The 17198-nt window shown below is 35.3% G+C and overlaps 2 protein-coding genes across 2 annotated transcripts; one reads left to right on the top strand and one right to left on the bottom strand.

The window, feature by feature from the left end:
- The first annotated feature begins 2122 nt into the window (after positions 1-2122).
- On the top strand, positions 2123-6806 carry LOC132176017 (probable pectinesterase 68). Its single transcript, XM_059588120.1, has 5 exons — positions 2123-2534; positions 2647-2836; positions 2999-3205; positions 5166-5413; positions 6453-6806. The coding sequence occupies exons 1-5, from the start codon at positions 2227-2229 to the stop codon at positions 6607-6609; spliced, it is 1110 nt and encodes a 369-aa protein (XP_059444103.1). The 5' UTR covers positions 2123-2226; the 3' UTR covers positions 6610-6806.
- Positions 6807-7667: 861 nt separating this feature from the next.
- Positions 7668-15389, bottom strand: LOC132176399 (peroxisome biogenesis protein 19-1-like). The gene is made up of 5 exons (XM_059588592.1): positions 15150-15389; positions 15025-15073; positions 14642-14933; positions 8595-8911; positions 7668-8009 (listed from the first exon to the last, which is right to left on the bottom strand). Exons 1-5 carry the CDS (start codon positions 15187-15189, stop codon positions 7964-7966), a joined length of 744 nt encoding a protein of 247 aa, XP_059444575.1. The 5' UTR covers positions 15190-15389; the 3' UTR covers positions 7668-7963.
- Between the last annotated feature and the right edge of the window lie 1809 nt (positions 15390-17198).

Here is a 17198-nt window from a genome sequence, read left to right as displayed (position 1 = left end):
CAGTATGATAAGTGGGTTTAAAGAGTAGCATTTACTCATAGTTGAGAGTTGGTGACCTATTAAGCAAGCAAACCACAATCTTTCCACACTACAAGAGCTTTCTAGATGGAGTTTAAAGCCTAGAAAAAGATACTTAAGAAGATAGAGAGAATTTATTCGCATAGTAAATTCCATCTCTATAAAAGTTCCATAATTCTACTTGTATAGTTGGACTATATTCCTAGTTGATCAATAAGCTAAATGGGCCTATTATAGGTGCCCATTTGGGTTTAGTCCATTGCTACTCAAAGTCCAACATATTTCATTTGGATTTCCAAATGATATGTCATCATCACATGAAATCTATTATTTTTAAAAATGTGTCATTAATTTATAGAATGGTGACAAATCATTTGAAAACCAAATTTTAAAGAAAAAACTTTGAGGAGTATAGCATTTCTCATCAATCAAATCCACTCGTTGTATTAATGATCTCGTTTTGATAACTCATTCATTCTTTCTTTTTTTCTTTTCTCTATCAAAACATTAACAAATAATTTTCAACATTAAAAAAAAAAAAAAAACCCTTCAAAATTACTTTCACATTTACATCAAACCCAATCTCATCACTTCCTAAATAAGCTATTCGTGCTCGATTCATAATTGAGGAAGTATTTCCAAGGCTCTTTTGGGGTCAATGTTGAACAAATTTTTAATTAAATTGCAATTAGAAAAGGAAAAATCGTTCGTGTCACCTAACTTGCCCACATCAAACACGCCCGCCACATATTTTGTCCAAAACATAAATCTCTTACAAACCCGTCTCTAAAAGTAACATAAAATTTGGGTCTTCTACCTATACACTACATTATCCCACGTTTTTTTTTATTTTTTTATTTTTTTTTTTTTAATGACAACTTAACGAACAACACATATATAGTGCAATCATAGTTAACAGGTCTGAGGTTGACCAAAATCACCAAATATAAAAAAGAGAAAGGGAGGGGCCTTCACCTATCATCCCTGCAATCATCATCATCATCATTCATGAGCAACTTTGAGGGGCATGTTGGTCACAATAATTGCAAATCCCTGTACGAGTTTTTGGTACCTTTTTTTTTTTTTTTTTTTTTTTTTTTTTTGTCTCATGCCCAAATTGAGAGAAGGGGGGCTCAGGTTTCCAACGTTCGGAAAACTAGATTTCTATTTTAATATATATATATATATATATAGAGAGAGAGAGAGAGAGAGAGAGAGAGGAGTGGGCTCCCACAGGGACCAGGAAAATGTTGGAGGAAATCCGATGAAGGTGCAATACATACAAAAAATACTATTCAGCCATGCCTGGACCATCATTGTCGTGCACGCCCACCACCACCCTTGGATCTTCCCCATAGGTGACCGTTAATTTGAGCTACCAAGGAGATTTTATCAACCCTCACCCTTCTCTCTCGGCCACTCATTTCAGTTCATATATATATATAGAGTCTGCCATATTGTCTACCAGAGGGCCAAGATAAGGGGAAACGATAAGGAATTAATACACCTAAACCCTAAATCATATAACTTTCAACATGGTTAAAGGGCATTGTTTTTTTTTTCTTTTTTGTCCTAAATCATTCTATAGTAGGATCTGGACGTTTTTTAACACCCCCGCAAACTCGCCATCAGCTCAATACAAAATTAACGAATTATAATTGATGGGTATTACTTATTTAATTATATGGGTAGAATTATGGTTTACATATTTTATACACATTTTTCAACTTGACATAAGTTTTTGATAAGACCCGCAATCGAGAATTACTATATCCCTGATGTAAGAATTTAAAATGATTAGATTGCTATAAAACCAGGAATTAATGTTGGCTGAGATCCATATAACATCATGTCAAGGTCCCTACACGCAGGAGGGTACCTCACGGAGCGGCGCAAAGCCAAAAAAGATGATGACCCACATGGAGACTTGTGTCCATTGCCAGCCAAGAATACCAAAAAGCCTAGATAGATAGCCTGCTGCATAAGCAAAAAATGACCGTTAGAAAGGCCGAAATACATGTTCTGCCAAAAACATACTATAAAATATATATTTCAGATTACTCAGATTATAAATGTGTCTCTATTGTCCTCCCAGCATATATTCTTGAATTCTCCAGACTCCAAAGCAAAGCAAATTAAAAAACCCAAGAAATCCAACGTTAAAACATTCTCCATCATTCTATTCTCTGAGCATTTAATGCTATTCTAATGGCTTCTCCCAATTCTTTCTTCATCATCTCATTCTTCTTCATTTTGATCAGCTTGTTGTTATTACTTCAAAAGCCTTTACCTGTTACCAGCTTTCACTACCGAAGCCTCCTCAATTTAGTCAATGCCACAGCTTCCACCAACCTAACCAAGAACCCCCACAAATGGGTCGGACCCGTCGGCCTCCGCCTCATCTCTGTCGCTGTTAACGGCTCCGCCGATTTCCGGTCTGTCCAAGCCGCCGTAGATTCCATCCCAGTAAACAACACACAGAACGTCGTCATTCAAATAAGCGCCGGATGTTACATGTAACAATATATTCTCCTTCGAAACTAAGATAACGTAGCAGTGAAAATCAACTCTTAATTTCATATAATTAATTTTTACGAGATGGAGTATAATATTATTGCATTGGTGCAGAGAGAAGGTGGTAGTGCCCGTGACGAAGCCGTACATCACATTTCAAGGCGCAGGCAGAGACGTGACTGTGATTGAATGGCATGACAGGGCCGGTGACCGGGGGCCCAACGGGCAACAGCTGCGTACTTACAGAACAGCTTCTGTCGCTGTTTTTGCCAATTATTTCTCAGCCAGAAACATCAGCTTCAAGGTATAGTAGTAATAGTACTACTAATTCAGAAGAGAAAAAATATTCTTTTGCAAATCTTCAACAGTAATATCTTGAACACGTACTATATATAAAAATTTTGTTGTAAACGTAACATTTTTTTTATACATATAATCATTACGTTAATATATAATTTGATTGTAGAATACAGCGCCGGCACCATTGCCGGGCATGCAGGGATGGCAAGCGTTGGCATTCCGGATATCAGGGGATAAGGCATATTTCGCTGGGTGCGGATTCTACGGCGCACAGGACACTCTTTGCGACGATGCGGGACGGCATTACTTCAAGGAGTGTTACATTGAGGGCTCCATAGACTTCATTTTTGGTAATGCTCGCTCCATGTACAAGGTAATTAATGATTAAGCAGCTAGCTAATTAATCTTGCTTAGATTACGATTATCCATCTTCGTTAATTACCCTTAATTAACCCTTAGAATTTCTAAAATAATATAATGCAGCAGCATATATATGCATGAGAGTCTGAACTGAGACAGTGGCTGTCGATCAGCTCTCCTTTTCTGCTGTCTCATCTGTGGTACTGTCTCAAAGGGAGACAAACTTTTTTTCTGACAAAAAGTGTTGTTTTTTTAAGAAAAAAAAATTTTATTTTTACTCTCTTTTTTTTCACCCTATCTTTCATAATTGTTATTTAAATGAAAGCATGCTTATCTTAATTATCTTAAGAATTAAAAAAGAAAGTGTGCATGGAGAATGGGTTATGGCATGTAGATTTGATTAATGGCTTGTGTTTTAAACAAATGGGACGTACACATACTGCTGTGTCAGATTTTTTATCTTTTTATTTTTTTAATAATGACGGATTAACAAAGTGAAATAAGTCTCCAAGAGATAGCTCAATCGGTTGGGATCACATTTAATGAAGTAGAGGTTACAAGTTCGAATCTCCCTCCCCCCTCTTATGCGGACATGTAAAAAAAAAAAAAAAAACAAAAACAAAGTGAAATAAATGTAATATAAATCTAATGAGAGTGTTGAGCATTAATTAAATTAAGGTGTGAGGGGAAAAAACTAAAAAAGCACTTTTAGGGAGATGAATAATTAATTTTCAAAGAATTTTATATTATAAAAATGTAAAATTTAGAATTAATTTTCAAAACTTGGTGATGAGAGTCCATAAGAAGCAGCAAGTCGGGTAGCTAGCTAGTGTCCACCAAAGATTGTTGAAAAAGAGAAAGAAAAAGGAAAAGGAAGGTACGCATTGGGGGAACTGTATAATCACATGCATTTGAAGTGTGAAGCACGTTTCCCATTACATGCAGGTTAATTATGGGTTGAGATGAATCCTAACTTAGAAGTAATTAAGATTCTCTCTAGTTCAAATGAGCTGAAGAATATTTAGCTGGTTATAATATATAAATATAGGAGTATTTTTGTCATCTCAAAAAGTGAAAATACAAAAATACCCTTAAAATATAACTAACTGAATATTTTCCAGTTGAGAGAATCCTGAGAAGGTTACCCCTTTTTATTATCTTATATGAGAAATGCTAAAGAACCCAATACTTTTTTTCAAATTTTCTTTTCTAAATGATCTGGTCCATTTAAGAAATAAATAAGTTTAGATTGTGTTTTTTTCTTAAATCAACGTGAGGTTCAGATCATTTGGGAAAGATAATTTGGAAAAAAAAGTGTTGAGGTCTGTAACATCTTTGAGGTTTATTTTATTTTATTTTGAGATAAATGTATTTTTGGTTATTGTAATTTTGAACGTTGATAAATATCTCTCTGAGTTTTAAAAAATTATTAATTACTCCATCGGGTAAGAAAAAAAAAAACAAATTAGTCTTTGCCATTAAAAAAGTTAACATAATCCGTTGATCTGCTAAATGAGGGTGGTCGAGCTACCCCAATGACCTTGAAGGTGGTTCAATTGAACCATCCCTTCTAATCATATCGGGGTTGACCAAACCACCCCAAATGACACATAATAATAATAATAATTTGAGAGGTAACTAAACCATTCCCATTAGCCTTCTCTTATGGTCGGCCTGATTCATGCTGATGTAATATATTAACAGATTTTGTCAACTTTTCTAACGTCAATAATTTTTTTTTTTTTTGGGCTTATCTTATTGAGTAATTAATCATTTTTTAAAAATCACAAGTACCAAAATTCTATTTATTCTTTCTTTTATTTTTGTAAGCAATAACTGAAATTTAGTTGAGATAATTGTATTGCATTATGTATTATTATTATTTTTTTTTTTCCAGTGAGGGTTTTTTATGTATTTATTTATTTATTTTTATCTTCTTCTTTCTCACGTAAACGGGTGGTTGACTGACGCAGGAGTGTGAGCTACACTCAATCGCGACAGGGTTCGGCTCCATCGCAGCACAGTTCAGGAGCAAGCCAGACGAGAAGACGGGGTTCGCATTTGTCCGGTGCCGGGTGACGGGCACTGGTCCGCTCTACGTGGGTCGGGCCATGGGGCGGTACGCCCGGATTGTCTACTCCTTCACCTACTTCGAGGATGTCGTTGCACATGGTGGCTGGGATGGAGGGGACCCCACCAACAACATCAACAACAACAACAAGTGAGCATTTACTTTACTTCTTCCTCATTTCTCTATCATCATCGTCAACATTTCCGGTGATTCCCCCATTGATTACAGTTGACCTGATTTGCTGATTTTGGGGGGCACCCACCTTTCTGTTCATTCACGCCTTTTCACAACCACTTGGGCCGCGGGTCACCTTCACTGTGTTTAGTGTTTACAAAACCCAGTAAAATTCATTATGGATTGTGGGGGTGGGATCCTGATTGAGAATCAAAATGCAAAATTTAAGGGGGTTGGGGGAACAAAAAGAGAAGGGTGCTCATAATGCCACAAACATTAGTCAACAAAACATGTCGTTGAAGGCTCAAAAAGTCATACTATATATAGCTTTATGTATAGGATATCATATTCTCTTTAATAAAACATAATATGGAATTTAGATTCAATAATTATATGTTGGAATTGCTAATAATTTGATAGACTTTATATAAAGAATAAGGATCTCTCGCAATTTTAAAAAATATACAAATTCTAAAATTATGTAAATTTATACAGTTTCTTGCACCAAACGACTTATAAATGTTACATACTAAAAATGAAGTATATTAGCAATGAGAATTGAGTATATTTGCATCAGGTTATGTTATAAAAAAGCTTTGAGCGTCTCTTCAAAAATAAAGAAAAAGCCTTTTGGGATGGGAATTCTTTTTATCTGCCATAGTAACATGATACATTTTTAATTGGTAACATTTTTCAAGATGTTCGATGCAAGGAACGACTTGAATTTACATAATTTTAGAATCTATAATTTATTTGGAAATGCAGGGGATCCTGATCCTTATTTGAGACCTATTTGTCCAAATAAATTTTAAGTTTTAAGGCCACTTACCCAGACAGGTGGCCTCTCACATTACTTGCTCAAATTAGTAACAATTCAGATAAATAATTGCCCTGAATTCTTATGGAACATAATAATATGTCTTTATCCATGCTAGGGTTTGAGTAATTTTCAAAGGGGAATGTGGTGGGGCTTGTATTATTGCATTGTTATTAAGAACAGATTTGTTGGGTACAGGACTGTGCTTTTGGGAGCATACAAGTGCTGGGGCCCGGGAGCTGAGGTGCTGAAAGCGGTGTCATGGGCCCCAGAGCTCGATTTCAACTCGGCCCATCCATTCCTCGTTAAAAGTTTCGTCAATGGGAGGCATTGGATCGCACTCTCTGACAGTTAGCATAACTCAAAATCAATTTCTTTTTTTTTTCTTTTTTTTTTAAATTACTTTAACAATCAATTTATTTATTCTTTTTTTTTTTTTGGGGTTTTCTTTTTACTTGGAAATCCATTTATTCCTTCACATTAATTTTTGCATACATGTACTTAACAAAACTTATGTCCATTTTATTCGTTCATTATTTGTTAAACATTTTTGTGAGTTTCTGTAATAATCAAATTTTTTGATATTTTTTGAAAAATTGTAGCGGCTTCTGATTGGTTGGGTGCGATCTTTTTTGTTTAGTCGATTAAAATATCGGGCACATTTTGTCCATTGTGATTTTTAGGATCCACATCTCTAGCAAATCCGAGTTTTTATAAGACTTATCTGTCTAAACAGGTGGACAGACTGTTAGACTATCCAAAATTTGTTCGAAGAAATAAATCTTATAAGACTCTTACATTTGTCCTTTGCTAATAATTCTGATAGCAATTTGCTAAGAATCTCCATCCATTGAAACCATAAGAATAAAAGGAGTCCTTTGCAAAAGTCCACAATGAAAATCTCAGCGGCCAGGAAAATGAACTTAAAAGTTTTCTTCCTTTCAACTTTTGAGTGCTGTGACATTGATTGGAAGACATATTAAAAAGGAAAATATAAAAAATAAAGGAAAACTTAGAAAGAAAACTCCTCTAACTTCCATGCTTTTGAAATTACTTTTTGAAATTCGTATCGATTTTTTAATTTCTTTCAATTACTTCATTTCATTGGAATTTTTCATTAAATCTTATCAAATAATTTAAAATACCCATGTTTTTTTTTTATAAAAAAATATATATATTTGCAACATCTTTACAATATTTTTTATAATAAAAAATAAGAGATAATTTGAAAATTTTGATAAAATTTAACAAAAATCATAACAAAAGAAAATAATTGAAAGAAATTGAAAGTTCAATACTCTTAATTAAGAGTTTTTAAACTTTGAGAGCAGTGTTAAAACGAGTGAAAGTTCGGAGGAGGTTTTGTTTAGTTTCCAAAAAAAACCCAAAAAAATCCCAACAGCAACAATAATATATAGAAAAACATGCAGAAGCAGCTCTTCCATAGAAACAGCAAGCAAGTTGCTTAAATTTATACCTATAAAAACCCAACATTTTGGCTCCAGCTTACACCGCCAGACATTTACAAGCTTCAAATGATGCAATTCTGAATCTCTGAAATTGAGCACCTCATCATCTGATTTTGGGAACATACAACTTCAATCTGAGTGAAACCAACTTTATTTCTAAGAAATTTCTAAAAAAAATAGAAATATCCAATGGTGAAGTATCAGCTAGAGGGACATGCCGCAGGATGGAAAGGCACTGCCTCACATTACAGAACAATTTGTCTGAGACTCGAGCATCTCTGGAGAGCTGCAAAACAGAAATGTTGATTCCTCAGTCAGTTGATATAGTATCTAGAATAAGCACAGAATATTGGCAGTCTCTACTGCAAGCATATATATACTAAGATAATGCAGAGCTGTATTTAGAAATTAAGGAAAAACATATGCCAACAAAAAATAAAAAAAATAAAAATTAGGGTATCTCTTTATGATCTACTCCAGGCCACAAATAAAAGGATTCTGAAGACAAACTCCTTGAATCAAACTAATTTCAGACAGGTTCCACACTTGAGCAGATTATCTTTGACAAGTTTCAGCTACCCTAAAAGTAACTCAATCAGCCGGAGATTACGCCTCATGAAGCGAAAGTCATTAGTTCGAATATCCCATTTTCCCTCCCCTTAAGGCCAATTACTTAAAAAAAAAAAAAAAATTCTTTAACACATTTTAGCTTGTATAATACTGAAAAAACAATAAATTCATGAATTAACTCTCTACTAGACAACTATGTAACGAGCTTTCCAGATGTCATTCCATTCTATTGTTCTTACTTTCCATGAAAATATATAACACTCATGGAACATTTCCAAAATTAATAAAGTAGAACACTTACATCTGTCCAAGATTAGCTATATCAAAATCAGGAGCAAGCTCTTGGACAATATCGTTCGGTGGTTGGCCACATTCCTGCATTTTCTGCATGAGCTCAACAACCTTGTTGAAGTTACTAGAATCATTTTCATAAACTTCATTTAGATCTTTTATGAGTTGATATTGGTGGGAATAGCGTTCATAATCTTCTTTGCTCAAGCTGGCTTTATGATCTTCCAACCACTTTGGATATCTCTCTCCTATCTCCTTCATTGGCTCATGAAGAATCTCCTTAGACAAAAGCTGCTGCATCATGGTCTCCACAACAGATTCCATGTCCTGGACAAAACAAAGGAAAAATCGCTCAAGATATTTTATACCAGAGGTGTTACCAAAATGTGAAAAACATTGAAGACTAATATGTATCCGCAACTAAAGAATGAATCTCAAAGGTATTCACATGGGATCGTAGCTCCCAGCTTTACAACACCTGCAGGATGCAATAGCATGAAGAAAAAAATCATAATTCTGATCAGCAAATATACTTTCTGGCCTAAATCCATTTTGCTTCAAGCTATCGAATTTTCTGGCCAAAACATTGCAACTGATCCGGTAAACTATTTTATTATTCTCCTACTTCTGGTGCAATCCAACTGGCTTTGCTTCCCAACTCAGCCAATTCTATTGTTCAAACAATTCAAGAAACATGATGTCTGTGTTTGTGTGTCGAAAATTCAGAGATTTTGTCAAATTTTCCACAACCCAGTATTTATGGTTAAATTTGTCTTCATGTCGGTTCAATTTGTCCAACTTTCTAAGACATCTTTGACCACATGATGAAGACTAATGTGGGTTTCTTAAAACTAAGTTGGGAGCTGCCAGTTAGTATTTCCCATCCAAGAAATACATGACAATCAAATATTCACAAAATCATGTTGAAGGCATGGTAGGCTGTAAGTAGAACTCAATTACGGTTTTCCCCAAATAATTAATATTATTCTGAAAAGGCAAACACAATTAATGAAAAAATAATAATAATAATAATAATAATAAAAATAATTGGCTAACACAATTTTCTTCTTGAAAGGTCTGAAATATCCATGAAAGACCAAGGATATAGTCCTGTCTTGAGTCAAATAAATGAGAAGATGAACTGAGTTTATTTATGAAAATTTGAAAAGATAAGAATGAAGCTGAATAAGCTGCTTGGCACACAGAAATTTCAAAGATCTTGAAGCTCATGAGGATTACAAATGACTTTTTGAAATGCTCTTCAGTATCTCAATAGCTCCCACTGGAAATTAGTGTTAAGGACCTTCAGGTACCAGTGAAATCCAGTGTTCCGTTAATTGGGATTTCCTATTGTACATGCTGAGAAGGTGCGGGATTGAGGGGAAATGGTGATCAGGGATAGCTCATTGTATCTCCTTGGTGCGGTTCTTTGTTTGGTGAATGGCTCTCCCACATGCTTCTTTAGCAACTCTCGTGGCTTGAGGTGAGGGGACCCTTCGTCTCTTTTGCTGTTTGTCATAGCGATGGAGGTGTTGGTCAGGATGATTTCAGCTGCAATGAGTGGAGATTTGTTATCTAGCTTTTCTGTGGGGACAGGGACTGGTATCTCTTATCTTTTGTTTGTTGATGATACCTTACTTGTTTGTAGGGCCGACCTAAATCATCAACACAATTTATGGAGTTTATTCTTATTATTTGAAGAGTGTCAAGTTTGAAGACGAACTTAGCCAAGTCAGAATTGGTTCCTGTGGGATATGTTGATAATATAGCTGGGTTGGCTGAAATTCTGGGTTTTGGGGTTGTGTCTCTGCCCTTGAAGTATATTGGTCTCCCATGGGGTGTATCCTATAAGGCCAAGCACATATGGAACAGTGTTATTGAGAAAATAGAACATCGGTTGTTTTTGTCTAAGAGTGATAGGATTGCCCTTATTAAGAGCACCCTATCTAATTTACCTACGTACTTCATGTCCTTATTTCATCTCCGTGCGAATGTTGCAAACCCGTATTGAGAACCCACAAAGTGATTTCTCTAATGGAGGGTTGGAGATTAAGAACTTACTGAAGTTCAATCATACTCTCTTAGGAAAACGGTTTTGGTGCTATGCGCATGAGAGAGAGGATTGGTGAAGGGTGGTGGTGGACTCTAAATATGGAAGTGCTTGAGAGGATGGTGTTCTAGTGAGCCTATTGGGGCATATCGGATGGGTTTATGGAAGAATATTATGAGGGGCTGGGAAAAGTTTTGTAGTCATACTAAATTTGAAGTGGGAGATGGCTCCAATGTTAGATTCTGACATAATCTTTGGTGTTGGGATACGGCCCATAAGGAAGCCTTTTCAATTTCATTTGGTACTGCTTGTGTAAAGGACGCTTCTATTGCGACTCACGTGGAATTTTCTGGAGGTGTCATTCAGTGGACTGTGAGCTTTACTAGAACGGCTCATTATTGGGAGGTGGAAACCTTTACCTCGTTCTTCAGGGTGTTGTACTTAGTGAGAATGCGATGACAAGGGGGGCATAAGTTGTGGTGGGTCCCTTCCAAAATGAGCTTGTTTGGTGTTAAATCCTTCTACAATGTCATAGGTTGTCGTGATGGTTCATGTTTCCCTTGGAGAAGTGTTTGGCAAGCTAAGGTTCTGTTGAGGGTGGCCTTTTTTGGTTACTCGGCAGGCCTAGGAAAGATCCTTACCTAGGGTTACTCAGCAGCCCTAGGAAAGATCAAAACTTGTATTTGTTTTAGAAAGAGGCTAGATATTAGCTTTGTGCTTGAAATAATAATTTAGGCATTTGGCTATCCAAAAACAAAATATCAAAGTCAAAATTAGTTAAGGGTATACAGAACTTCATCCAAAATGAGAAACAATGGCACAGACAAATTGAACCAAAGGACCCTTAAGGAAAAATATTATCAATGAGTAAAAAAAACTTGTGCTTATGCAAAAGAGTGAAATGTATAGACACAATGGATCACAAGAGAAACAACGGAAATATGAAGCAGCTACAGTATAAAAGTATTGCAGCAGCTTTTGGACAGTTGGCTCCTCACGAAATGATGATTACAAAGTCAGGCAACTAATTATCGATGGCAACAATTCATTAGTTTAGTTTCTCAAACAGGAACATTAGAGAGGATATTTGTTAGAGGAAAGCATAAATAAACAAGAAAACTAATAGATCCAAACACAATGTCAGACATGGCTGCACTTATCCACAAGACACTTTTTATGAAACATCTAAATGTGGGGTGATAGCTGAGATGTTGGGTTTTCTGGTATAAGAATGTACTCGGATATGAGCCCATTATTCAAAGATGTGTTATAACTCTACTTAATTATGTTTTGCTGAGAAATTGTTTAAATAGGAAACAGTATCATGGTCAAGATTAGATATTATTTTACTATAAAAAACAGCGGTGAGCATATTAATATGAAGTTTCATTTCATCCCATGATATTCCCATTAATTGCTACATGACAATAGCTAGTGCAGAGCTGACTCTTTAATAAGAGACAGAGAGAGAAAGGGAAGAGATGGGTTATCTCAAGTATGCAAGGATCCTCAGCTCCTCAACTATATCATTTTGATTATTCTCAGTACCAAAAGGAATCTTAGAACATAATGACATAATGATAACAGCTTTGCAAAACCCTGAAAATTTCTCAAACTCACTTTGACACATTTCAATCCATCCTGATAGTGGATAAAGCTATTAAAGAAACCCCAACCGGTCCTATAGCTCATCTGTGACTCAAATCCTCATCATCCAACATAGGAGGCAAGCCATCCTTTTTATGCAACTAAAAAAGGTAGCCCATACACCACAGCAAACAATTTACTTGGAGCAGTCTTCCACTGACAATGTGACACACAAGCAAAATAAACATATTACAGCTTAATAAGAGTAGTGCCCAATAGTACCGCATTATTCCACAGAAATTTCTTGAAGTTAGATAGGAGACCAATTCAAAATAAGGATATAGACTAAAATTTGTATCCATTTGAAGACTCTGCACACCATATGCGATGATTATATGCTATCCAATACACTTTGACTAGTTGACAACAAGCTTTTGACACAATCATAATTGAACTCCCAGCCACTACCCCTCCCACTCCCTCCCTCTCCACTTCATGCACACTAAAAAGGAAATAATAATAACAATAATAATTTTGACTCCTTGAATAGACATACAGTTATACTTTAAAGATGCTACACGGTTAGGCCCAACTCTTTGTAAATCATCATAGCATCTGTCATAAAATTTAAAGTCCTCTACCCAAAACCAGAACGCAGGAAACCATAAGCAAACATTACAATTTCCCAGTTTTGAGAAGATAAGAGCGTCGGTTGGCTAATTGGAAAATGATTTACTTGTCTAATGGTTGTAGGATTACCTTCATCAAGAGGACACTTTCCAATTTTCCTACCTATTTCATGTCTCTTTTCCCTCTCTTTGCCGGTGTTGCAAACCACATAGAGAAGCTACAATGAAATTTCTTATGGGGGTGGGCTAGATGAAAAGTTCAAATTTCACCGGGTAAGTCACCAATATTTTTTTCTCCGGTCTTTGAGCAAGGGTCGGGAGTCCAAAACTTGCTGATGTTCAATCATGCTCTTTCAAGAAAATGGTGCTACATGCATAAGAGAGGCTTGGTGGAGAGTCGTGGTGGATTCTAAATATGATAGCTCGTGTGATGGGTGGTGTTGTAGCGAGCCTCTCAGGTCGTATGAGTTAGGGTTATGGAAGAATATTAGGAGGGGTCGGGGGATGTTTTCTAGTCATACCAGATTTGAAGTAGGAAACAGCTCCAATATTAAATTATGGCATGATTTGTGGTGTGGAGATAAGGCCCAAGAAGCTTTTCCAAATTTATATAGTATTGCTTGTGTGAATGATGCTTCCATAGAGGTTCATTTGGATCTTTCTAATGGCTACATTAGTAGAACGTAAAGCTTTATTAGAGCAGCTAATGATTGGGAGGTGGATGTCTTTGCATCGTTCCTCGATTTGTTGTACTCCCTTAGAGTGAGATGGGGAAGCGAAGACAATTAGTTGGGCCCCTTCCAAAAGAGGGTTGTTCGATATTAGATCTTTCTATGGTGTCCTTGTTTGTAATGAATGCCTTCCCTTCGAATAGTATTTGGTAGATTAAGGTTCCTTTGAGAGTGACTTTCTTTGCTTGGTTGGTTGTCCTAGAGAAGATTACTACCATGAATAACCTTAAGAAGCGGCATGTCATAGTGGTTAATTTGTGCTATATGTGTAAGAGGAATGAGGAGTCTATGGATCACCATCTTCTTCATTGTGAGGTTGCTTGTGCTTTATAGAATGCTATCTTCAATCTTGTTGGGCTATCACGAGTCGTGCTTAGACAAGTAGTAGACCTGTTTGCTTGTTGGAGGGGGCTATTTAATAGCCCTCAAAGTGCCTTCATGCCTTTTGTGATGTCTTTAGTGGAAAAGAAATGATAAAAACTTCAAGGACAACAAGAGGACGATGGTGAGCCTTAAGTCTTTGTTCTTCAATACTCTTTACCTTTGGACAATTGCATTTGTCTTTCCTATTGTGCTTAGTTTTCATGATTTTCTTTTTCTTTTTTCTCCTTCTAATTAGGTGTTTTTCTTGAATGCTTTCTTTGTACGTGGGTAACCCTTTTCGCTTTTAATGATATTTTATTTACTTTAAAAAATGGCAATTCAGAATCTATTCCCTAGTCAAACAAGTAAAATCAATCAAACAAAGAATCAATAAATGAGCCTAAACCCCTAAACCCTATTTCAAAAAATCAAACAACAGCAAAATTCTATGTTAAAATTTTACAGAGAACAGATTCACATGGTATGAAAAATCATTAATCACCCCCTATATTGGTAGAACCTATTACCCCCAGTCACAAAACAGTATAAGCAAATTAAAACACTATCATTTCTCTATACGACTTCATAATCCATTCATACCTGATACCGCAAATCTCAATCAAACATCTAACCACAAAACTTGAAAAATTGAGAAAAATCCAAAACCCCCAATTTACAGCAACTACAAGCACATTACCTGAGAGCCAGCAAGCTCCTCAAATTGCTTGACCCAATCCTCCATCATAGCATCCTTCCCTAAATCATCTCCTCCACCGGGTTTCGCGCCGCTCACCGATTCAAGACCCTTGACAGCCTCCCTCGTCTGTTCTCTGAGCTTGTCAAGGGCCTCAGAAACATGGGATTCCTTGGAAACCTTTTGCTTCCCCTTCTTCTTGCTTCTGAGGTCCGGCAATCCCATGCCCAGTCCTTGAACCCCAGCGGGCAAAGCGGGTGGCTCTTCTTGCCTGTCCTCCGTAGCATCTTTATCTCTATCACAAGCAAATGAAAGTGAAACATTCAGAGACGATGGGTGTCAAAGAACAAAGCCTCGGAGCAAAATTTTGGAGCACGAGAAAGAACCTTTGAAGAGAAGGCTTGAGGTTGAGATTTTGGAAGTCATCCAAAGCACCTATATAATGATTCAAAGTTATTCAATTCGCAATTTTCACACACACCCACACACATATACAAGGTTGTGAGCTTACTATCGAGGAGCTGGTCTAAATCATGGGAGTGGTCGGCCATTGATGCACAAAACTGAGAAATTCTCTCTCTCTCCCTCTCTCTGAAAATCTCCCACTTGAAAGTCACTTTCTCTCGGAAGGAGGTATTCTAAAAAGAAACACTTTACCGACAAAACAGAAGGGATATTTAGGAAGCAAGGACCTTCGTCCGTTTGCCCTCCCAAAACACACAGAAGCTGGTTTACCTTTCTCAGAAGTAAAGAATTTTAAATAATCAATTCATGTCTTTAGATCATCACAAAACCATTTTTATTAATTTTATGTAACTCTATGAAAATAATAATAATAATAATAATAATACTTTTTGGCCTATTACGTTATAAACAAACCGAGTTTATAGTCGAGTATTGAATGTTCAAACTTAGTTTAATTTTTTTAAACACTAGGCTACTTCGAATTTATCATTAAACCAACAAATTTGTTATTATTATTATTATTTTCTTTTGTAAATATGTACTAATTATTAGTTATTTAATATGATTATAATTAACTCAAATATTAAACAATCTAATCTCAAGTTTATATATTTAATCATTTATCTAAGCGTATTCATTACACACACTCACATATACATCCACATAAATGGAACACCCCCCTTCTCCGCGCACGCATATAATCACAATTACAATAATTCAAATTATATCTATTATATTATAAAGATTTTTATTTTTATTTTTATCTTTTCCAGTACATAAATTCTAAATCACTATTGTGTCACTCAGGGACGGAGCCAGGAAATTTTATGGGAGGGAGCCAACCAAATTTTTTTTATCAAAAAAAATTATTTTGGTTGTTTTTTATGAACTAAAGACTACTGTAAGAGCCAAAAAAAGTGAACATTTGAAAGTAAGGGCCAAAAATAAAAAAACTTAGTGGGTATGGGCCAACAAAATTAAAAATAGGGCCAATTTTTTTTTTTTTGAGGGGGCCAAATAACTAAAATTAAAACTTTAACTTTACTTTTTTTAATTTTTTTAATTTTTTTATTATTTTTTTTACTTATAATATTTTTTTTCCTCATTTTGGGGGGGGACCATGGCCCACCCCGGTCCCCCCCTCCCTCCGTCTCTGGTGTCACTTAAAAAATGACGTGACTTCTAAAATTACCATTGGCCTTATAATTGATTATTATTAAATTTTGATCAAATGATGATTTTAAAAGTCATCTCATTTTCAGAGTGATACAAGAGTGACTTCTAGAATCACTCATTATTATTTGACACATTCGCATTCACTTTTTTTTTTTTTTTTTAATAAAAGAAAAAAAAAATTGGCACATTCACATTTACTTTGTGTTTTTAATAAAAGAAAAATGAAAAACAAAATAAAATAAATAAATGTTAGGAGATGGACACTTAAAAATGCTGAATAACAATTTTTTTTTTTTTTTTGATAATTATCTTTTACCCCAAGAGCTACCATCTTTCGTTAATATAGTCCCATTAACTCACACTCTCACCACTCGGCACCCTCGAACTACAGATTATTGACCAAACTCCTGCCGTTACGGAATCTCATTAAATCATGATGAAATATATTTTTTTTAGACGTTAAATATCTTGAAATGACATAAATACCCTTAAATAAAAAATATAAATATTAAAAAAAATAACTAAAAACAATTAAAAAATAACTTAAACAAAAAAATTGATAAATGCAAAACCAGTCCATGTGGTTGGCATAAATTACAAATCCCTTCATGCAATATACAAAAAATTAATAATAATTCAAATGTCATCGGGGTAGGCCAAAATAACAATTTAGTGCCTGCAGTCAAATCATGTCAAAACACTTGATGAATTCCATTAGTGTGCTATGTCAACATCAATAAAATGATGACACGTGTTGCTCTTAATAAAATATAAATATATAAAATTTAAAAAATTATTTAAAAATGAATAAACCTTGAATCCGAACCATATGCAAAAAGCACCTTTTACAGTCTCCACTCACAAACTGACACCTAAATAAACACAAAACAAATCTACGAAAATATCATACACCCACACA

Source organism: Corylus avellana, chromosome ca3 (genome assembly GCF_901000735.1).
Source record: "Corylus avellana chromosome ca3, CavTom2PMs-1.0".
Lineage (NCBI taxonomy): Eukaryota > Viridiplantae > Streptophyta > Magnoliopsida > Fagales > Betulaceae > Corylus > Corylus avellana.
This window is presented reverse-complemented; position numbering and strand designations above follow the sequence as displayed.